The sequence below is a fragment of the Balaenoptera ricei genome, chromosome 11 (genome assembly GCF_028023285.1).
Source record: "Balaenoptera ricei isolate mBalRic1 chromosome 11, mBalRic1.hap2, whole genome shotgun sequence".
Classification (NCBI taxonomy): Eukaryota; Metazoa; Chordata; class Mammalia; order Artiodactyla; family Balaenopteridae; genus Balaenoptera; species Balaenoptera ricei.
The window spans coordinates 93,783,682-93,808,179 of NC_082649.1; the positions used below are offsets into that span (position 1 = coordinate 93,783,682).

Genomic DNA, 24,498 nt, shown 5'->3' on the forward strand with positions numbered 1-24,498 from the left:
TTGATTAACTATTTCCTTTCCCATATTAGGGAAGTTTTCAACTATAATCTCTTCAAATATTTTCTCAGTCCCTTTCTTTTTCTCTTCTTCTTCTGGGACCCCTATAATTCGAATGTTGGTGCGTTTAATGTTGTCCCAGAGGTCTCTGAGACTGTCCTCAGTTCTTTTCATACTTTTTTCTTTATCCTGCTCTGTAGTAGTTATTTCCACCATTTTATCTTCCAGGTCACTTATCCTTTCTTCTGCCTCAGTTATTCTGCTATTGATCCCATCTAGAGTATTTTTAATTTCATTTATAGTGTTTTTCATCGTTGCTTGGTTCCTCTTTAGTTTTTCTACGTCCTTGTTAAATGTTTCTTGCATTTTGTCTATTCTATTTCCAAGATTTTGGATCATCCTTACTATCATTATTCTGAATTCTTTTTCAGGTAGACTACCTATTTCCTCTTCATTTGTTAGATGTGGTGTGTTTTGACCCTGCTCCTTCATCTGCTGTGTGTTTTTGTGTCGTCTCATTTTGCTTATCTTACTGTGTTTGGGGTCTCCTTATCACAGGTTGCAGGTTCGTAGTTCCCGTTGTTTTTGGTATCTGTCCCCAGTGGCTAAGGTTGGTTCAGTGGGTTGTGTAGGCTTCCTGGTGGAGGGAACTAGTGCCTGAGCTCTGGTGGATGAGGCTGGATCTTGTCTTTCTGGTGGGCACGTCCACGTCTGGTGGTGTATTTTGGGGTGTCTGTGGCCTTATTATGATTTAAGGCAGACTCTCTGCTAATGGATGGGGCTGTGTTCCTGTCTTGCTAGTTGTTTGGCATAGGGTGTTCAGCACTGTAGCTTGCTGGTCATTGAGTGAATCTGGGTCTTGATGTTGAGATGGAGATCTCTGAGAGATTTTTGCCGTTTGGTATTACGTGGAGCTGGGAGGTCTCTTATGGACCAGTGTCCTGAAGTTGGCTCTCCCACCTCCGAGGTACGGCCCTGATGCCTGGCTGAAGCACCAAGAGCCTTTCGTCCACACGGCTCAGAGTAAAAGGGAGAAAAAATAGAAAGAAAGAAAGAAAGAAAGAGGCTATAATATAGTGAAGTAAAATAAAGCTATTATAAAGCAAAGCTATACAGACAAAATCTCCCCCAGAAGCATATACATATACACTCACAAAAATAAAAAGGAAAAGGGGAAAAATTAATATATCCTGCTCCCAAAGTCCACCTCCTGAATTTGGGATGATTCGTTGTCTATTCAGGTATTCAACAGATGCAGGCACATCAAGTTGTTTGTGGAGTTTTAATCCACTGCTTCTGAGGCTGCTGGGAGAGATTTCCCCTCCTCGTCTCTGTTCGCACAGCTCCTGGGGATCAGCTTTGGATTTGGACCCGCCTCTGCGTGTAGGTCGCCTGAGGGCGTGTGTTCCCCGCCCGGACAGGACGGGGTTAAAGGAGCAGCTGCTTCGGGGGCTCTGGCTCACCCAGGCCGCGGGGAGGGAGGGGTGAGCATGCGGGGTGAGCCTGCGGCAGCAGAGGCCAGCGTGACGTTGCACCAGCCTGAGGCGCGCAGTGCGTTCTCCCGGGGAAGTTGTCCCCGGATCACGGGACGCTGGCAGTGGCGGGCTGCATGGGCTCCCGGGAGGGGCGGTGTGGAGAGTGACCTGTGCTCGCACACAGGCTTTTTGGAGGCGGCAGCAGCAGCCCCAGCGTCTCACGCCCATCTCTGGGGTCCGCGCTGATAGCCGCGGCTCGCGCCAGTCTCTGGAGTTCGTTTAGGCGGCGCTCTGAATCCCCTCTCCTTGCGCGCCGCGAAACAAAGAGGCAAGAAAAAGTCTCTTGCCTCTTCGGCAGCTGCAGCCTTTTTCCCGGTCTCCCTCCCAGCCAGCTGTGGTGCGCTAACCCCTTCAGGCTGTGTTCACGCCGCCAACCCCAGTCCTCTCCCTGCGATCCGACCGAAGCCGAGCCTCAGCTCCCAGCCCCGCCCGCCCCGGCAGGGGAGCAGACAAGCCTCTCGGGCTGGTGAGCGCTGCTTGGCGCCGAGCCTCTGTGCGGGAATCTCTCCGTTTTTCCCTCTGCGCCCCTGTTGCTGTGGGATCCGCGCTGTTAGCCGCGGCTCGCGCCCGTCTCTTAAGTTCGTTTAGGCGGCGCTCTGAATCCCCTCTCCTCGCGCACCAGGAAACAGGGAAGAAAAAGTCTCTTGCCTCTTCGGCAGCTGCAGACTTTTTCCCGGACTCCCTCCCGGCTAGCTGTGGTGCACTAACCCCTTCAGGCTGTGTTCACGCCGCCAACTCCAGTCCTCTCCGTGCGATCCGACCGAAGCCCGAGCCTCAGCTCCCAGCCCCGCCCGCCCCGGCGGGGGAGCAGACAAGCCTCTCGGGCTGGTGAGTGCTGGTCAGCGCCGAGCCTCCGTGCAGGAAGTGCGGGAATCTCTCCGCTTTGCCCTCCACACCCCTGTGGCTGCGTTCTCCTCCGTGGCTCCGAAGCTTCCCCCCTCTGCCACCCGCAGTCTCTGCCCGCGAAGGGGCTCCTAGTGCGTGGAAATCTTTCCTCCTTCACAGCTCCCTCCCACTGGTGCAGGTGCCGTCCCTATTCTTTTGTCTCTGTCATTTCTTTTTTCTTTTGCCCTACCCAAGTACGGGGGGAGTTTCTTGCCTTTTGGGAGGTCTGACGTTTTCTGCCAGCGTTCAGTGGGTGTTCTGTAGGAGCAGTTCCACGTGTAGATGTATTTCTACTGTATCTGTGGGAAGGAAGGTGATCTCCGCGTCTTACTCTTCCGCCATCTTCTCTCAGCAGGCGGATTCTTAACCATTGCGCCACCAGGGAAGCCCTTCTCTTTGATTTTTATAAGTTAAAAAAAAAGAAAAAGAAAAAGAAAAAAAGGCCCAGAGACATAAAATAACTTACCCAAGGTGATAGAATGAGCGAGAATCAGAGCTATGACTAGACCTGCTCTTTCTGTGTTCCTTTTCCTGCCAATAAGATATTTTAATAAAATAGGTAAAGGGGAAAAAAAATTCATCAATCATCCAGATACTTTTTCTGCTTATTTTCCACAACCAAAGTCATAAATTAAAGCATCCAGTTGAACAGTTGACTTATTCACTTCCTATTTTCCAAGGTGATCACCTGATTATTGAGTCCAAAAGAGCTCTTTTTTTTTTCCTCTCCAACTTACATCTATGGCTATATGTCTAGACCTTGTGGGCCATGGTCCTTTGGCTCTAAAGGCAAAACTGTAGCCATGATGACACTGCACCTGGTGTTGGATTATCTCTAAGGTCAGAATACAGAAGCATCGTGTAGCATCTCATACTAATTTCCCCACAGATGTGCTATGTATATGTGATCACTAGATCAGTTCACACACTGAACTATTCAGCCCCACAAAGTGGCTTAAAAGATAGAGTGACCAAAAAATGAACACAGCAGATAAGGTAATTTTGCAGTAAAGCCGTAGTCTGCTTAATTGTCCTAGACAGAACTGATATCGAGACCCTCAGTATCCTTGAGTGTCGCTTCAGATAGTCAGCAATCTTTGTTTCCTTCACTTCAGCTGGTAGTTCCAATTAAGTGGGTTGGTGCAGTTTTTCAAGGGGTGCACATTGAAACATTTTGTAAATAATGGTCAGTGGGAAGTAATACAGGAGTAGGGTTACAGGGTCCTTACCCCATGAGAAACTTCAGACCAGGGAAGAAAAAGTCACATCAAAGACAATGTACTGAAATGCAGTTCCATTCCCTTACTCTGTTGTCACTGAAGGCAGATGTAACTGTTACAATTTTTATCTATCAAGGAATATTGTTTAAATTTACTTGTAGCAAGTTTTGCATACATGGATTCATTTATCTGAAAGTTTCCGTGCTTCTCTAAAGCTGGAGTCCTCAAATTTTGGCTTTCAGGTCCCCTTTTCACTCTGAAAGATTATTGTGTACTCCAAAAAACTTTTGCTTATGTGGGTTATTTCTACCAATATATAGCATATTAGAAATTAATCCTGAGAATTTGAGTACTTTATTTTAAAATGACAACAGTATAATCAGTGCATATTAACATAATTAACATATTTTAAGAAAACTGTATTTTTCCAAACAAAAAAGAGGGATGTTGTTTTGGTTTTTGCAAATATCTTTAATGTCTGTCTTAGCAGAAAAAACTAGATTCTGGTACGTGCTTCTGTATTTAATCTGTCATGATTGTTGTTTTGGTTGAAGGGTACGAAGAAAATCTGATCTCACACAGATGTGTAGGTGGAAAGAAAGGCTCTCATGGACTCTCTGAAAGAGACTTGGGGAACCCCAGTGGTCCTGAGACCACACTTTGAGAACCATGGGTCCAAAAGAATACTCCCTTCTCCATTGACAGTAGGGGCATAGTTTGAGAGCCTGTCAGGAGAGCACGGACGTTGAAGCCAAGCAAGGCCTGTGTACCAGTCCTAACTGAGCCACTTTCTGAATCTGGACTTTAATGTCTCTGGACCTCATCTGTAAAATGGGGATAATGACACTTAACTTGCAGGTTATTATGAGGTCGAGAAATAACACATATAAAGTGATGCTGATTGAGATATTATGTAAATACTTTAGTGTCTGTGATTGGTAGTACTTTGCTCAGAAGGTGAATAGGGGATGGAGAAAGGAATGTATTTAACCCAATAAGAGCACATTCAGAGAAACAGTAGGCAGTGACCGAGTTGAGGATTAAAAAGAAACATAAAGAAATTAGTCTGTGTTAAACTAGATAATAACTTGGTTTGTTTGGGTGGCAGTGGGCTTAGTGAACCAGGCTTAAGACCTTTTTCATGAACATATGGCTAATTTCCAATCCTTTTTTATTCATTGATTCATTTCTCAAGTTCTGAAATGACTACAGCACATCCAGGAAGAAAAGAGAAAACGTATGCTCTTATAGAAATTAGGTAGCAGTAAAAGAGTTAAACCAACCCATTCAAAAACAATACACGTGATGGCACAGAACAGATTTGCTGTTTGTGCCCTATGAGCTGTATGTGTTCAGGAGGATAGCAGTTGACAGATCAGGGAAGGCTTCATGGAGGAGGTGTTTCTGTAGAGTGAACACTGGGTAGGGATGAAGGGGAGGAGAACATTCCAAAAACACAAGTTGTTTTGAACGAAGATATGAGGCAGGAGCTGGCTTATTGGATTTGAGAACAAAGAAGACCCTCATTTGACAGGAGCTGTGTGTTCACTGGGCATACTTGGAGAGAAAGTGAGAGAACTAGGTAGAACCAGATGACAGAGCACTTTAAATATTAGCCTAAAAATATGAAATGATGGCAATGTTCTCTTAATTTGTAGAGTATTTACAGTGTGCAAAGCACATTCGCACATCCTATCCATTATCTCATGCATGGATTACTTCCTACAATCATATCTGTTTTATATATTAATGAGTACCTATTAATAGAAACGTACCTGCTTTTGGTTACCCTTAAGTGTGCCTTCACATAGTTGGTTTTTATATTCTTTGTGGCTTATCATTGTTACCTGTGAGACAGTCGGCCTGGTGGCACCTCCTCTGCCATTGCCAGCAGTAAAAGTACAGTGCAACTTACATAGAGATGAAGAGATCACAAATAGGAAAGTCTGAGTGAAGCACTAATTAACAGAGAACCCAGGAGATCCAAGAATTCAGATGGTTCAGGAGGTAATTAAAGGTTTAGCACATTAAAGTCAGAAGGGACTTTAGACACCATCAAGTCCAGCCTCCCCTTGATTCAAATGAGAAAATGTACGCACTCAATCTCCAGGTTCCAAATTCAAAGCTCTTTCTACAAAAGGACAAGATTTAGATACCTCAAAATAGTACTTTTCAACATGTATGTATTGTTAACAATTGTCACGTTACTTTTTTAAACATGAAATTTTCAATATTTAAAACAAAGGAAGGCTGTCCTAGTTGAAGGACGTCCCTCCCAAGAACTCTCTGAGCGTCATAGAACTGAATTTGAAAACCCTCATTAGCAGGGATCCCCAACCCCCGGCCACGGACCGGTACCTGTCCCTGGCCTGTTAGGTACAGCAGGTGGTGAGCAGCGGGCGAGTGAGAGAAGCTTCACCTGTGTTTACAGCCGCTCCCCATCGCTCATGTTACCACCTGAGCTCCACCTCCTGTCGGATCAGCATAGGCATTAGTTTCTCAGAGAAGCGCAAACCCTACTGTGGACTGATCTAGGTTGCGTGCTCCTTATGAGAATCTAATGCCTGATGATCTGAGGTGGAGCTGAGGCGGTGATGCTAGTGCTGGGGAGCGGCTGCAAATACAGATTATCATTAGCAGAGAGGTTTGACTGTACAGAGACCGTAATAAATCAATTGCTTGCAGAAACACTATCAGTGAGTGGTGTGTGAAAACAAGCTCAGGGATCCCACTGATTCTGCATTATGGTGAGTTGTATAATTATTTCATTATATATTACAATATAATAACAATAGAATAAAGTACACAATAAATGTAATGCGCTTGAGTCATCCCAAAACCATCCCCCGCCGCCAGTCCGTGGAAACATTATCTTCCACAAAACCGGTCCCTGATGCCAAAAAGGTTGGGGACCGCTGCCCATTAGGATATTGATTGCTGGTGTTGTGTGGGGAGTGGATGAGAGCCTGAAGTCAGACGACTGGAGATTATGAGGGGAGATCAAATTTGGACCCTAGCACAGAACACAGTATGAGTATTTCTTGTGAAGCTCGTCCTTCCTTTTAGTGACTTCTGCAAATGAGACGTTGAGGGTTTAAGAGGAAACTATAACAATAAATTGGAAGACTCTCTACAGTAAGGTTGGAAAATGAATAGTTCAAGTGCCAATACTGGGGATGTTGGATTCAAGGTAAAGATATTGACAGTATCTCAATGATTCTGTCAACACTATAAGAATTCCAGCTGGAGATAAAGATTTGGGAAGCAACTATATATATGGTAAACTGAAGCCAAGTACTTATCTTCAGGCTCATAGAGCTCACTATCAGTGTAATTCTTAAGTAATGTTAGCCAAACCTCTGCATTCCTTGGACGTGATTCATCTTCTCCAAGACTGTGTAAGCGACCAGAAATAATTTTGAATGGCTACAGGTCATCATCCTAATAGCAGTTTAAATTGTTTTTCCCCATTATATCCTTTCTTTAAAATTTTTAACTTTCTAAGGTCTAAGGCTCATGATGGCATTTCTTTCTACCAGAAATTTCTGGTTTTGGACAGTTAGAGAGCCAGATATGGCTGAGAATTGTTTGACCACTAAGTTCAAATTATATCTGTCTGCAATATAAATTGTTATTGGATAAGATGCTTGCATGATTCCAGTGGCTGGAATACACATTGACTTAGGTCATTTCTGGCAGTTATTGAACTAAAGATTGAAATGAAGAGCTTGTTCATTTATCCAACAGACTAACAGTGTCACAGGGTCAAATAAAACACAACCATTTAACCTTATATTTGAATTTGTATCTTGAGAACAAGACTTAAGATGTTTTAGAGGAGAGATTCTTCTATTCAAACCTTGAGAGAACATGAATGGCCAAAACAGATGGTTCTGTTTTAATATGTGGATATGATTAATTCTGTTTAGTATTTGGGATCTATATATATAATGCCCCAAAAGGCATTTAGACATAACCTTCTTTCTGAAATAATAGGACTGAATCAACCTGTTCAAGCCTTCCTTGGAGCTATTTTTTAGACATGGAGTTATAAAATGTAGTCAAACCTAGATATTAGGTGATAAATACAATGGACCCAAATACATTATCCAAAACAAGTTACAGGAAACAATATTTTCTATTATGCACTAAAATGGACCATTTGTCATCCAAGGACTTTGAACTGGGTGACCCAAAGAACTATGTAGAGATATGAATAATTTCCATCAGGCACAGGACTATTCTATTAGAAAAAACTCACCCACTTAGAGATGATTCATCCAATCTAAGTGAGTGGCAGGAGAAACCTTCACTGTGTGGGCTTCTGCCCTGTAGATCTGCAGTTGGCATGTTAAAAAACAACATTATCTCATTCTTTGCCATTTATATAATATGATCTTCCAATCCTGATCCCCCTGGGCCCATGTCTAGGTATTGACTTCAAGAGGAACATGTTTATATCATTTCAAATTTGGCGTCTATGAATTCATTTTACTTCGGGAGGAATAGGTTTTTAACCATTCAAATTTGTTTTTCACGAATTAATTTTACTTAAAAAAAAAAAAAAGAAAAAGGAAAGTACCTGACGATGTCTCACAAAGGCTGAATTTGCTGTTGATTTCACCTTGACCAGCACAAATCACTACCATTGAGCATTCCTGTTGAGCACCTTAACCTCCATAACCCTGTTGCAAGAGACAGAATGAGCCCTCAGAAGTGTTTAATTAGTTAGAACTTTGCAAGGTCTTTTCCAAATCCTCTCAAGGCCCTCCCTTCCCTTCCCCATCTCCTTTTTTGAGATTGCAAGGTAGTGCTTCCAGCTTTCTGTATTTTTGAAAGAAAGCAATGAATAAGCCCAAGAGTTACAGGAAATCTATGACATTGAAATCTCTGTCTCTGCACATGGTTTTGATGTTTCCTTTTTGAACTTCAACTTGACATTGCTTCATAAGTTACATTTGCCCTTCCATTTTTTTTCTTCCTCACTCTCTTTGAAAAGTTTGGCTTAGTTGTTAATATTCCACACAGATTTCTGTAGCTTTTCTTTTTTGCTTTGTTTTCATAAACTCTGTGGGGGGTAAATATTCAGCAGGTTGAATGTGAAATCAGGCAGACAACTGCCATTAGCCTTATCAGGGTTACACATCAGATTTTCCAGGCAGAGAACTAAAAAGGTGTCTACCTTTTGAGCTCCTTTGCATTAGCAGCAGGAAGATTAAGAACAATGGTAGGCTTGCAGCTCTTTCAAGGATAAAGGTTATAACCCTTCGTTCAAGTTAATACTTGTTGATGTTATGACTTTTTTGAAAGTTGACCCTTTCAGCCTCTCCACATGTGCAGCAATGCATCATCCCCATCAGTAGAGGATTTGTAAAATTGTGCTTTGCTCTTTGAAAAACATGAAATTGCTTATACATGGATAAAAGGAGAAAGCAGCATTTATTCAGGGACCTAGAGACCTCTGCTGGTTAAGTGACTTGTTAGTGTTTTTCCAGTTTCATTTATTGCTGGGAAGATAAGATAGCTTGGCCTCAACACTAGTCATTTCCTTTTGCATTGAATTATGGATGATCAGTAGCCTCACTGAATAAAGATACTGAGGTCAAGTCAGCAAAGAGACGTGTTAAGAATATTGAGTAGCATCTTCTAATTAAATACTGATACCAGTTCTGACTATTAAGTTTACACTGGTAGGCATTATCCTATGTAAGTGCCTTGTTAGAAGATAACATTCCAGAATGACAGCTGTGCTTCTCTCCTGCATGAACTTTGGGCTGAGGGTCTTCTGCCTAAATATGTTTGCCGTTATAGTTACCAATGGCATGAATTGTGCTTTAGGGAAGGCTTGGTATTGATGAAGACTTTTTAGGGAACGTAGGTTAACATTGTCTTTATCTCCCTTAAGAACAAGGAAGAAAATATGAGCTTAATTGAAGCATGAAAAATTAGGCATAATTTTGGTGGGGAGAGAGGAAGAGGGCGTTGGGCAGTGTGGGAATTAAGTGCTGTCTTGAATTCCTGTGTTAGATTGTGGGCAGGACTTGATTTCCTGAGAAGGTTTTGGTAAAAACCAGGGCTCATTCAGAGATTTGGAATTCCAGGGCCATACACTTGTGGATGACATTCTATCAATATGAAAGAAGTCAATAATAGAAAATGATGATAGCCTCGAAGGAGAAAGGAGTCACAAAAAGTATCCATGTGATGTGTGTGAGAGACACCCAGAAATATAGTGCCTTAAATAAGAAGTTTATTTCTCTCACATGTATCTCTCCAAAAATAGGCAGGTGGGTCTGGTGCTGCTTTATTCCACAAGGTCATTCAAGGTCCGAGGCTGGCAGGTCAGCATTTTCATCCTACATAGCTTCATCTCTGAGCTCAAAGCTGTTTCAGTTGTTGCTTTTTCCAATCAGTGGGGAAGGCAGTGAGAGTCCAGGACAAGTATCTTTAAGTCAGTAACCTGGAAGTTGCTCTCATCACTTTCACACACACCACATATCATTGGTATGAACTTAGTCCCATGGTTACCACCAGCTGCAAAGGAATCTTGGAAATGCAGTGTGTAGCTAGAAAAAATATGAGCCCAGCTAAAAGTAGTAGGCTGGTGGTGGGAGATTTCTCTTATTAAAAGGAAAAAAGGAAGAATAGATATTCGGGGGGAAGGGCAGTTAATTTCACCATATGACTCAGGGTAGTGTTATTCATTCTGCCTTTAGTGATGAAAAAACCAGCCACGTGGGCTGCAAAAATACGACATTCAGAGTTGGACATAGGGTGGGTGTTTTCTAAAAGCACCCCCTGAGCTTCTACCCAGCTTTGTAATTTGCATAACCTCTGGAAAAGGAATTTTATTATAAGCCTATTTTTGTCCCTTGATTGCATATGATAAACATGGATTGAACATACACTGAATGTATGTCTTTGCTTTGTGAACTGCTATAGCTCAACCTAATTGGATTCAAAAAATAAATGACATTCATGTGGCCATTGAAGAAAATGTCTTCTGGGAATGTAAAGCCAATGGAAGGCCCAAACCTACATACAGGTGGCTGAAAAATGGTGAACCACTGTTAACTCGGGTAAGCAAATGGATGATAATTGTGTCTTAATATTTACTGTAATGTTGAATGTGGTGTTGTTGCTATGGAAACAAAAAAATGACCAGTTGTCTCCAAAATAATATGCAACCCGATGCCATAAATAGTGGAAAAAGTGAAAGCGAATGCAGTTGATAAATACAAACTGTACATAAATCTGATTCTCCAGCCTTGTTCAACCTTGTTAAGCATCTATTGTTCATCTTTGGCCTTCAGAGATTAACATCTCTGGCTTTACAATTGGAAAGTTATGCTGAAGGTCTGGAACATGTAATTGTGCTAAGACACAAATTTGTGTGTATGCTAGACAAGAATGAGTGAGTAATACCTTTCAGCATCCAAATTCTCCCCTTCAGTGTGGTTTTATTATCGTCTTCCGTCTGAGGAGACTAGTGGACAAATGGTCCAGTATGTTCACCAGCAGAATGCCCACTCTGCCTTAGACGTTTAGCAATGCCACATGCAAGCTCGAGACTAACACCTCTAATGCAACAGAAATAGAAGAAAAACTAAAAGTGATGAGTGAGGCCGGAGGCACCAGCCTATAGGCCCTGAAGCAGGCAGTAGTAGCTGAGAGCTCAGGTATAAAAAAAATCCTCTCTGGAGACAAGGGTACAATATCCTTGTAGCTAAGGCTTAAGTGCAAAAGCCCACAAACTGCTGCCTGGCTTAATAGGACTCTGTGACGTAAGAGAGGTAGAAGGTACCAGGTTATGCCCCCCACTGGCCCTGGACGGGAATTGCAGTAGCCCCAGCATCCTCCCAGATCAGGACCTGAGAGAAGCCATGAGTAGTTCTGCTTCTGGACCAGCGGCCCAGGGGTTGAGGTGGAGGCAACCACAAAACTGCTAAATAGAGGGGAAAAGACAGGCAAAAATAACTCCTTTTCAAAATAAGCCTGTACACCAATATTCCAAACCATATGCAAAAAAAATATTTTTAGAAAGATAACCAACCTGGAGAAGAGTCTAACGCAGAAATCGGAATAAGTCTGTTAAGGATGCTCAAAGAGATAACTGAAGGAATAATGCCCATAAAAATAAGTGAAGGTGGGACCTTAGAAAGGGGAACAATTGTGTCCAGTTTAAGTTTCCTTATGTATTTTCCTAGTGAAGTCAAATGTTCGCTGAAATTTGACATTTTCCTCAGGCCCCAAGTTGAGAGCCAGTTTTTTGTGCTCAGATTTCCTCCCCCGTCAGCCCCCAGAGAAGAGCGACTTCTCTGAGCGCTGGCCGGGACGTCAGTGTGGTGTGTGCAGCCGCAGAAACGGGCTGCTGTGATGAGCCTGGCCCACGCCCTGCCACCCACACCTCTGCCTGTCACTGCTGGACTCTTTTTGGTCCCATGATTCTCTCAATTCTAAAAGCCAAACTCAAATCACTAGAGTGTAAGTACCCAGGTAACTGGCATTTTCTTCCCTTTATTTAATGTGAGAGAACATGGATGCTGAGAGTTGATCAAAGCCTAATACGGAGTCCACCCAACTAAATCACAACCCCGGAGCAACCAGAAAACCAGTAGGTCTTTATATATTTTACTTCTTAAATGGCAGGTCTCCTGGAGAAGAGGAGATCCTTTTGGGTACTTATAAAAATTGACCCCTCAAGTTACGTAGCCTCAGGCTGATGAATGAGGATGGTCTATTGTTGCATACACTAACTTTGCTTTCTTCAGATTGGCTACCAGCAGATGGTCCTAAGCTTAGATCATGCCACCGATAGCAATTGAGTAAGGGAACATTAAATTATTAATACCTACTCTTTTTCTTAGTAAATTTCAGCTGACATTAAATATTTGTCTCTGCTTCATCCAAGAAGATTACAATCCTATTAACCTTCAAAGTGTTGCCTGATCATAATCTGAGTGTTTTAACTACTCTAAACGGTAAACTTACTTGTATTTCCCACTCCTCACCCACAGTTAGCACAAAGCCTTGGAGTAAAAAAAGCATTTTAAATTTCAACTTCATCAATTTAGAGGGGATATTAATCTGAATGGTTTCACTATTAAATCAATGAGAGCTCAAGAGAGTCCTACAATTTAAATTCCATTTACCAACTGATGTACGGGTTGTTCCATTTAGCATCTGACCTGCCACAAATTTAGTTGACAGATAAATAGATCATGGTATGTAAATTGCTTATGTGATAGCTATTTTCTTCCCATTAAGCCCCTTTGATATAACATGCAGCAAAATTGCCTTAAGGTCTCAGTTGTAGAAGGTCATTGTTTTGTGTTCCTCTTTTCTTTCACAGGATAGAATTCATATCGAGCAAGGAACACTCAACATAACAATAGTGAACCTCTCAGACGCTGGCATGTATCAGTGTGTGGCAGAAAATAAACATGGAGTTATCTTTTCCAGCGCAGAGCTTAGTGTTATAGGTGAGTCTTTATACTGGAAAGAAAAAAAGTAAAAACTCTTAAAATCACTAAACTACCATGTCCTCTGCCAAACATAAACGTTCAATCCAAGAAAAAGGGGTGAAGAAATCTTTATACCGAAGATATCGCTCGAGAAACAAGGAATGCATTCTGCAAGCATTAAGAAGAGACCACTTTCTAAATCAGTTTCTCCTGATGCTTACAATGGGTGACGCAGTTCCCTTGGCGCTCATTTTTATTCCTCTATCAGCCCCTCTTCTAAATTGAGTGAAGTTTATGAAATGCTTTGGCGTCTGTTGCTATCACTCTGATTGGGCTTGGAGAGAGGAAGAGCTGACTTGGTGTGGAAAGGTGTATTTGAACAGCCAGCAAGGTGCATCTTGTTCTTTCACCTCTGAATTTTCCAGGCTGTGCACTGGTGGTCTGCCCCTCCAGCTCCATTTTTCACCATGTGCCCCTTTCCTTCTGCTCTTCAGCAATGCTGAGCTTTCCGTGCTGCATGTTCACCCCCCTCCCTTCCCCCACAGGCCACTGGTCCACACTGTTTCCTCTACCTAGAGTGCTTTTCTGTCCCCTCTTCATGTATCATGCTACCGTTGCATTTTACATTTGCTTATGTGATTTTTCTGTCTTTTTCTCTAACTGCCCTTTAACTTCCCCATGATGTCATGGACCATATTTGGTTTAACTCATCATTTAATCCTCAGGACTTAATACAATGTTGAAGCACAAAGTATGTGCTCAATAAATAATGAATGAATGTAAGGATGAATGACTGTACTAAGTGATGAAGGAGTTGAGAGACTGTTAAAAAAATGAATTTATGAGTTAAGTAAATCATTGAAAACACAAGTTAAGTGATTTAACAAACCTATGGGCATTAAAAACAAACAAACAAACAAACAAACAAGCAAACAAGAACTCCAGGCCATCAACTTGCATTTGTCTTGTAGAAAAATCTTGACTCTGACTTCAGAATTTATCTTAAATGTCTAAGCAGCAGTTCTTCGTAGAGAGAACATAATAGAAAGATTATAAATAAGAGAAAGGCAGCACACAAAGGGAGCTGATTCCATAAGCCCTGATAATTTTCCCAGATTCAGAGACCTGACTTGCCCTTCTCTAAAGCACTTCTTGGTGCCTGGCCTGTAGATCTGACATGCATAAGTAGTTGCTGCCGAATTGAATGTCCTTCCACCCTCTGTAAGGTAAAAACGGATGGAAAAGCTTCCATAATTGTTGTTCTCACCAAATTCTTTACTTGAACCAACATCCCATCAAAGACAAGAATTTGTGAGAGTTCACGAGGCTGCTGTCTTTCTCAAAGAGGCCTAGGAGAATTCTTTTCTCCCGGAGTCATCATCAGCTTGGCTTGGCCTACTGTAAGGATGACCTAAACACACATACCTCCCACCCTATAAATATTGAGAACAATAATTCTAACTTCCTCCAGGGCAAGTACAGTGATCCCACCGTGGCCAGATGGGCTCTGATTATTGGTAGTTAGAGCCGATTCTTGTGGAGCGCAGTTCATGAAGGTAGATTGCTTTGGATGTTCTGCAGAAAGAAGAGTGTTCTCTATTAAACACTATGTCAACTGGTTAGAAGAACAGCTAAAACTGAGGGTGTGTGGCCTAAGAAATGAATCACATAGTCCTGAAACCTTCTAAGTGAGTGCTGGCCAATTGCTAAGTCTGGGGACGCTGTGATAATTTTAAAAGATTTTGTAGGTCCCTTAGTTAAAATGAGAAAATTTGACAGTAACAGATGACTGGAAATCATGGGACATAGTCATGGGATAAAGATAGAGGATGACTAAAGTCCCAAAAGCAGAGCCAAAAGTGAGAAAGGCTGTTAAATGATTTTTGTCAAGAGCACGTACCCATAGCTGAACTTAACAGTATGTAGAGATGTGTATGTGTGTATACATCCATCTCTATATATCCATATCTATATATATGTATGTTATGATTTACATTTATATATCCCAAGATCCTCACCAGATCCTTTCCATTCCCCCTACCCAGGGTTCAAGGCCTGTGAGGTGGTAATCACTGCTTCAGCTCTTACATTCAGAGGTTTATTTCAAATCATTTCCAGTTGGAACTAATTCCAAATGATTTCGTGATCTGAGTCCTTTCTTAAGTCCCTTGAGATCAGCGAGCAAGATCAGTAAAGATCAGATAAAAATGCCTGAGACGTTATTTAACCCCCCTGATTTCAACCTTGTTGAGTATGAGAACAGTAAGACATGTCAGTAAATGATGCAGGCCAAACAAGTGGTGAAAATAGTAAGTCTTCCAGAAATTCAGGGAAGAGTTTAGCTAATGGACTGGGCTAGTCAGGTGAGCTTTGAAAAATAATTTTTGTACAGGCAAAAAAAAAGAAAAGGACCAGGAACATTGCAGAATAGAGTGAGATGGCCTGAACAAAGGTTCAAAGTTATAAAACATCTGGATAGTTTCTTGCCCACAGAGAATCCTGAATGTTTTTCAGAATTTTTGATTCAAATACATAAAGCATACAGGCAAACTTTAAACTTGAAAGAGAAAGATGGAAAAATTAATGGCCAATTTTAGAGGATCTTAAACAACAAGCTTAGAAGTTCTCTATTTAATATCCCATTTTTCCTGCCAAAAAAAAAAAAAAAATCACGCTAGTATATTCCAAGTGACTTGAAGGGCAGTTAAGTATTGAATGGGTGAATCCTAGAGTCCATCTGAAGTGAAGGAGGGAGAAGACATTTAACTATTTAAAAATACACATAAATTAATATTGGTTAATTGGGTAAGCTCTAATATGATTGTGTTTCACAAGTCACTTTGTTTCTTGTCGAATGGTAATAGTTTGACTCTTATGGATCAAATAACTGAGTAGTTATTACCTGTATTAAAATCTTAGAGAGGTTGAATTGAACAAAGAAACAAAATGAAAACAAGGTACTTCAGTATGAGGAAGAAAAAATGGAGGTTGGTTCCAGCTATGGATCAAATTTCAGCATCCTCCAGTGCTAGAGAGGAGATTCCCTTTCATGCTGGGTAATAGCCCTAAAGTCATGAGTAAGAGATGGCTAGGAAGCATATATTTAATAAGCTTTTCCCTTGGTCTTGTTTTATGTGTTCTGTCTGTGTACTTAATGTATATGTAACGTATCTATAATTAATGGATTGAAACTGCTAAATAATTAACCTAGGTGCTGGGTGATTTACTCACCGGGTGGGTGAATGCCATAGAGAGACTTTTACCTTGAGGTCAGTATATTAGAGTAGGCCTGGTATGAGTACATCAAATAGAAATGTCCGTGTTTGTGACTGACCTATTGCAACTGATAGTTTATTATTCCTCAAGGCAACTGTTCCCAGACTTTTTCTCCTGTGTTAGCCTAGGTCATGGATGAGATTCACTCGTGTGACATACGCTCGTGGGCATCCCTGGGGTGCTACACAATTCCCTGGGTCATACCATCGTCGCATCTCTCTCTCCACTCATGAAGGCATGTTGGAGTTAGAGTGAATAGACTCTTATAATCTTGGGGAAATTTGAGTCTTTTATAAAAAATATAATTTAAAAAACAAACTAGGTATTTTATTGATTTAAAAGTAACTTTTCTAATGAAATATTTCTATTCGTGTTTAATGTTTGTGTCCACTTAGGTAGATGATCATATTGGTACTAGGGAATGCTGACTGAATTGCTAAACTTGAAATTTTCTGTGCTGCTCCAACAGAATACTAATGTCATTCTGTATATATCGTGTGGTAAAGATAGAGGATGCCTAAGCCCTCAAAAGCAGAGGCAGGGATTCAGGTACCTACGAGTCACTGGAGGAGTGTCCTCTGGGAAAAACCTGGAAGAGAATGCAAGCTAGGGAGGGCATGGAGGGTAGCTGAGCAGGGACATGGTCTCAGGTGAAGTCTCGCCTATATCGCGTCCTGGAGGGAGATGTCTAGAGTATAAACTGCATCTCAGAGCTATTCCCACCTGAGGCAAGGAGGCTGGCCTTTTTAAAAAATCTCTGTATCAGTTATTCATTGGACTGCCCTTTAGGTGGTGGTAGCAATGGCAGGGCAGCTGGAGCAAAACCTCCCAGTCAATTTCCCAGAGAAGGGGGCAGCTGGAGGTGGTAGACAACCAATGCTTGCAGCAGCTGGGGCCAGAAAAAAGAATCTGAGTGAGGGTACCAACAATTCTGTACAGAAGACAAGTGATTTGCTAGAGCAAGATGCTTGGGTACTGGGTCCAGTTTACCTGGGTCATAACCAGCAGTGTCACTAGAGTATCTCTGATTTTGAAATGGGATGAACTATCCCAAAGAGCAAGTGGGTGTCTTCACATTCAGGTGGTCTTGAATGTGACCTGACTTTGCCAAGACTGTATAAGGGATAGAAGTAGCTTCGCCCTGAGGAGTTTCCGTCTGATGGTTCAGGACCGTGGGGATTCTCCTGGCCCATGTGGTGGAGAGCATCTCCTGGCCCGTGTGGTCGAGAATGTCCTGGCAGGACATTCCAATGCCATTAAGGAACTGATGGTCCAATTAAAGTGAGGTGCAGGCTTGAGCAATTATCTGGTTAATTTGGCATTTGTCCAAATGATTGGCTCACAAATTAGAAAAACATTAAGGCTAAACTAAAAATGATTTCACAGGGACTTCCACAAGTGCTCATCTGCGTCTAAGTCTGATTTCTCAACTGCCTCATTGAGCCAGATTACAAAATCGTCAAATGTGTTGAGTGTGATCAGCATCCAATGAGAGGACGGACGCCTTTCTTACCCAAATGTCATCTAGGCAGGAGCTTTGCATAACTCGTCATGAAGAGGGGAAGCTATGCACTTGGATCTCAAATGCAAATCTGGTATCTTTTAACAAGTTGCTAAGCCTACATTTATCAGTAAAATGAGGGTGCTACTCCTCACTGTCAAAACTAAAAGAGATCGCATGTGAAAACTTCCTGCAAATCTAAAAGTGTAGCAATATAGTAAGATGTGTTTTGTTTGTTTGTTTGTTGCTGTTTTTAACTAGTATCCATACCAAAAGCTTATAATGTAGACAGCTGCACAGTCACCAGAAAACCCCATTTCAGTGGTTCTCAAATTGTGCTGCATATGACAGCCATCTGGGGAGTTCTTTAAGAGCCCAATACTCTACCATCCTCCCTACCAACTAATTCAATCCCTGGGCCTGGGACCCCGGGGCCCTTTATTCCTTAAAGCCGCCCAGGTGTGATTCCAATGGACAGCACAGTTTGGGAACTACTGCTGTAATTGATCAGATCAGAAGGTAATTAAGTTTTCCCATGGTATTGATTCTCAAACTTTACCACGCATCAGAATCACTTGGAGGACTTGTTAAAACACAGCTTGCTGAGCGCTGCCTCCAGAGTTTCTGACACAGTGGTTCTGGGGTGGGGCCTGAGGATGTGCATTTCTAACAAGTTCCCAGGTGATGCTGACGCCGCCGGTCCAATGCCGCACTTGGAGAACCACGATCCTAAGATAGGAAGTCTAGCCTGAACAGAGGGTTTTTTGTTGTTGTTGTTGTTTGTTTGTTTAAGTTGAATATGGTCTACCTGGCAAACCTTCTGATTTGGATCAGGACTCTGAAACTAAAGTCCTTCTGCAGAAGAGAAATATCAAGCATCAGAGATTCCAACCATGTCTTAAAGGCCCCATTTTACCAAGATGGTGAGTTAGAATTAGGCCCACAGAGTGACTTTGGCTGCCATGTGAGGATATACTTAGATGTTCTTGGCGTCTCCCTTCAGTGGCTTAAAGCCAACTGAAGGGAGACTTTGAAATCTGAAGGATAAATATTATGACAATTCCTTATGTCATTTCCCCCAAAGAAATGCCTTCAGTGAGTTAGAGTTTAAAATATAACTCAGGAATGCAGCCCAAGGCATCACTGAGTCTTAATCCCATGTACTGTTGGCCTACTGCATCTGCAAATTCAGTGTTGTTGGATTCAACCAACTGTAGATTTCGGAAGCTATGGATACTGAGCGCCGGATGTACTATCCTTCCACCGAAGTCTGAGTTTTCTGTAAAAGTGCTATGAAGGCATTATCCATTCCAAAGTCCTTAGTCCTTTACATAAAGGGATTTCCAATAGATTGTTAAGGTGTAGAATCAGGAGGAAAGTTTGTCTTCTAAAAAATTATATGGTTTGGTTTGGTTTGGTTTACTGTTTTTGTTTGTTTTTTATTAGTTAGAAAGAAATATATTCTTTTTCCCTCTGCCCATCACGTTGACTTGTGTTTTGGCTTCAGAGTAGCTCACTTTATTGTACTAAGTCTAGTAAGATAGTTTCCTACCTTTCCTATGTTTGACATCAGCCATATTTTAAATGTATTTATTACTTTATGTCTTTTACCATTATCTGCTACAAGTCTCTATGAATTACTGAATAAATAAATAAATGAAATATTTTTTCTCTCCACTACTTTCTGGCAGCAAATTGATTCTCTTTTAGTAGCCTGACCCAGGGAGTATTAGAATTGGTGTTCACAAAGATTTAGCAGTGAGTTTCAAACTTTGATGCATTTTTAAACTACTTGGGGGTCTTGTTAAACTCAGATTCTGATTTCAGATCTGGGGTGGGGCCTGAGAGTCTGCATTTTTAACAAGCTCCCAGGTGATCACCAATGCTTCTGCTCTGAGGATCACTGTTTTAGTGGCAAAAATAGTAAAATTTAAATTATCAGGTCCCCTTTCGTGGTGGGTAGAGTTGAGGAGGTCCTCCAAGTGATTCTTATGATCAGTTAAATTTAGGTGCCCTCATCTAAGATCTGCTCTATAGAACCCTTTGTTATCCACTCTTAAGCCATCCCAGCGGAGTAGCTAACTTGTAAAAGCAAGTAGGAGTTGGAGGGAGGAATAAAGATTTGTTGGTATAACCACTCTACTTCCAATTAATCCATGCTTCCATGATTGAACCTAGTATTGACAAAAGCTCTATTAATCATGTGAGACAATTTCTTCTAGAAACAGAGCGTTTGTACCAACAACATTCCAGCTTTTTTTTCCCAACTTGAGCAGACATTGGCTCTTCTAGGCTCCTGAAGAAATTCATTTGTACTTAGTATGAGGCACGTTGCTTTTAATAAAGCCTTTTGAATGTGGTTGAAAATAAGCATAGCACAAAGGCAAAAAAAAAAAAAAAGCAACAAACAAAAAAACAAAACAAAAAACTCCTTCAGTTAAGTGCCTTATTGAAGAAACATGATAAGCAAGAGATCAGTCACTGCTGGGCTATATAAACATCGCTTGTCCACATTGCAGTATGTTTCTCTTGAGCCCGCATGTCTAGGTCAGGGCACGTGTAGCTGAAGCCCTTAAAACTGCTGTGTTATTGTCACTCACGAAGTGTCAGGATACAGATTCTTTAAACAGAATGAACCAATCAAAGGAATTGGAAGGCAATTGAAGTTCCTGTCTTCTCACCACTGAGTTGTCTGGGAGTACCTGGGAGGAAAGGGGAGACAGTTGTGTTGCCTCAGAGAAAGACCCAAACCTGGGGAAAGCTGAACTCCCAGGGCCCACTTGCCCTGTAACCTTCCCCTAAATATGTGCTTTAGGGAAGCAGGGAAATGATATTATGTGCCGGAACTAGTTCATATTGGCAGGAGCTGAGTTTATGTATCCTTCTCAGTTCAGCGTTCAGTGACTTCTTGTTGGTAGCCTGAACTCGGCCCTGATGGGAGTATTTGGACCACAGAAATTGGCAAGCACCGAAAACCAAGTTCTTTGGTGTTTTGTTTTGCTTGGAGAGCCAGTTGTTAAACATCTACCATCACACCAGTTCACGTGGTGTGAGAATACAGCCAGCACTCTGCATCCGCCAGTTATGGGGAGCTGGCTGTATTCCTTGCACTATGCTATTCAAATGAGGGACTATAGTATCTGTGGATTTTGGTACCTTCAGGGTCCTGGAGCCAATCTCCCTGTGGATAGGAGATGCCAAGGGACAACCGTATCAACAGCCCATATTGTTTCTTGGGTAATTCTGCTTCATTTGACTGAGGTCCAGAGAGGACAAAGTGTCCTGTACATAAGCCAGGGAGTTCAAGAAGCCATTTACAACCCCACTTGAATAAAAGAAAGGGCTGTGATATCCAGCCAAAGCCTGTGCTAAGTCCGAGATCCATAATTCATAGTCTCTGCCTTCAAGGAACTGATGAGCTAATAATTGCTAATAACAAGTACTACCATTTCTTAACCACTGGAATTCCAGAATTCTCACAGTCTAATTACTCTCTTCTGTTAAGTCAACAAATAGGGGCTTCCCTGCTGGCGCAGTGGTTAAGAATCTGCCTGCCAATGCAGGGGACACAGGTTCGTGGCCTGGTCTAGGAGGATCCCACATGCTGCGGAGCAACTAAGCCCGCGCGCCACAACTACTGAGCCCGCGCGCCTAGAGCCCATGCTCCGCAACAAGAGAAGCCACGCAATGAGAAGCCCGTGCACTGCAATGAAGAGTAGCCCCTGCTCGCCGCAACTGGAGAAAAATGCCCGTGCGCAGCAACAGACCCAACACAGCAAAAAAAAATTTTTTTTAAATACATAAAATTCAACAAAGATTTCGATCTCATGACAAAGCTGCTCGTAACCCAATGTGGCATTGTACTGCCATACACTACTTGTTTAACCAAGGACACAAATACGTGGGAGTGTTTAGGACGCTGTGCCAAGTATAATGGAATGTCACTAATTTGGACTGATATAGCAAGGTCAAGTGCTTCCAGATATTTAAAAACGCATAGTCTTATGATCGTCATACAGATAGGGTAGCTCAAGGGAGGTTAATAGGGGTTTAGCAGCTAAAGCTTTTAAAACATGTAAGAATGATTTTCAATCAACATGTTAATTATTGTGTAAGAAATGACGTTCTAAAATGGCTTTAAAATCTTTTTCTTTGAATAAGAAAGATTCCACCTATGTCTACACAATTAATGTTTGGCTTTCAAACCTTTATAAAAAGAAAAAAGGGCTAATCTGCATCCTACCTGTTGACAGAGAAAGTGTTGAAAGATCCTGAAATGGATCCTGTGCTTAAAAGCATTTGTCAGTTATCACAGTGCCTGAAATGCCAACGGTAAAGATGAATTTCTCATCCATACCAGAATGGGTGAGATATAAGATATGACTACTTAGCAATAGAAAAGAACTCACCTAGCAACCTGGGTGGATCTCAAGAGCATTACGCTGACTGAAAAAAAGAAATCCCATAAGATCACATAATGTATGATTTTACATATATATATATATATATATATATATGTATATATATATATATACATATATATATATATATTCTCAAAACCATAGAGCTGCAGAACAAATTGGTGGATTCTAGGCATAGAGAGGACAGACAGGAGGGGGTTGGATGTGCCTCTAAAAAGGTAGCATGAGAGAGATCTTTGTGGTGATGGAAGCATTCTGTATCTTTCTTTCAGTGGAAGGTACAAACATGGAAGTATTTCATAAAATAACATAGAACTCTACACCCTGTACCCATGATCAATTTCCTTGTTTTGATGTTGTACTATGGTCACATAAGCTGTAACCACTGAGAGAAACTGAGTAAAGGATACACAGGACCTCTCTGTATTATCTTTGCAACTTCCTGTGAATCTATAATTATTTCAAAATAAAAAGTTTTTTTTCTGTTTTCAAACAAAACTATATTTCTTTAAGCTTTTCAGCTTAAAATGCTCTAAAAATGGTGGTGGTGATAGTAGAAATAGCAGAGGGGAAGAGTTGGTATAAAGGACTTACTCTGGGAAAATATTGAACTAAGTACTTTATGTACAAATACATGTATTTTATTTAATCTGCAAAGCAACCTTGTGACTGTAAATATAATTTGTTTGGTTTTATAATAACTTTCCCAAAAGAGCAGGAGCCCATAAACAAGAGCTACCATGGTAGGAGGAGCCCTGGGAAACGGGACGTTCAGTGAATTAGACCAAAACCAGCAGGGCAGAGTATTAGAGACTTAGAAGGAACACATTATGTTGATGTTAGAACAGAAAACTCTTACTTCAGCATTTCTTGACAGTCTCCTTGTGCATATCATCCCAAATCAGAGAGGCTGATTTTGCATCAGCCATTCTGAAATGATGGACCTAGAACGAAGAATATTTCCAGTATAGCCAGCTTTCTAGTTACCTACCCAGCAACCAGGAGAAGTTTGGGGTTTTAATATCTGATACTAGCACTATCTCTTCAGTGGTGGAAATACTTGGATGAATATATGTACTCTGGGTTTATTTTTATGGAATGATGAGGTAATAAAGATAATAAATAAAAGTTAGAATAATATGAAATTCTGAACTTCTAAAAGAGCCATCCTTAATAGTCTCCATCAACTGGCTGTGTTCCCAGTGTTGTGTCTACAGACTCTGATAGAAGAGGCACACATAATTATCCTTTCCCGTTCAATAATAGAGTAACACATCACACCCATCTATTTCCCAGATGGGACTGCCACTGCACATCCCATTAAGGAGTTAGCATTCTTACTATCTCTCTTGAGGAATGATCCTAAGGCACAACTTCAGTTTTCAAGGGTTCTGTTGGCCACTTACAATAGCCTTGACATGTGACCAAGAGCCATTTAATTAAGTAAAAACAAACAGCTGAGAATTGCATAGAAGGCTTCTCTCAGCCAGATGATGCTTCTCCTAGGTAATGTAATGTTAATGAATTAAAGATCATTGATAAATAATAAAAAGTTGATTTCCCACAGGGAAGAGGTCCTGTAGCATGGCTTATTCCAACACTGGGAGAGCAGTGCCCCCTAGTCGTCCATGTAAGAAATATTGTCCTCGAAGTGTATTAGATTTAGCAAAAGAGGATCTCCCAGGATTGGTGCTACTCTCAGACTCAAGTGGGTCATTTGACAATTGGTTTTATCTTTTCTGAACTACTAGGAACCCACTGAAATCTCACCTTCAAAGTGCACTCACTTTTTCCAGTGCCAGCAAAGGTTGGATTCTAACAGTGCCCTATTGGGACCTTACCAATAACTTTTAAAACCTGATTCTCTGTGAATGTCAAATTAACAGGGTCCTTTTACTTTGCCTTCAAGCCTCTCCTGAGCCAATGGTTAGTAATCAGAAGAAATATAGGGTACAGACATGAAAGAGCGTCATCCCATAAGCTTTAGGGTATCTCAAGTGTGAAAGATGGTCACAAAATGGCAGAGTATTAAGACACCCAGTAATGGGTCAAGTATTCAAAAACAGATGAAGGTCTAACAATTTTGCCTTAGGAAGCATTGCAGCTTATGGTGGCAACTGGTAGATTTGCAGAGTTAGATAACACTAGAAATAAATTAAGCAAACGAAGTAGACAAAGAGAAAAGATTTAAATTTATAA

General features: G+C 41.4%; 1 protein-coding gene across 4 annotated transcripts in view; it reads left to right on the forward strand.

The window, feature by feature from the left end:
- The window catches only part of CNTN4 (contactin 4), a 957,860-nt gene that overhangs the window by 793,897 nt on the left and 139,465 nt on the right, over positions 1-24,498 (forward strand). For all 4 annotated transcript variants that reach the window (XM_059937717.1, XM_059937718.1, XM_059937716.1 and 1 more), the window contains 2 exons: positions 10,580-10,716; positions 12,990-13,119. In XM_059937717.1, the coding sequence (XP_059793700.1) occupies positions 10,580-10,716; positions 12,990-13,119 (267 nt within the window). The remainder of the gene's footprint in view (positions 1-10,579; positions 10,717-12,989; positions 13,120-24,498) is intronic.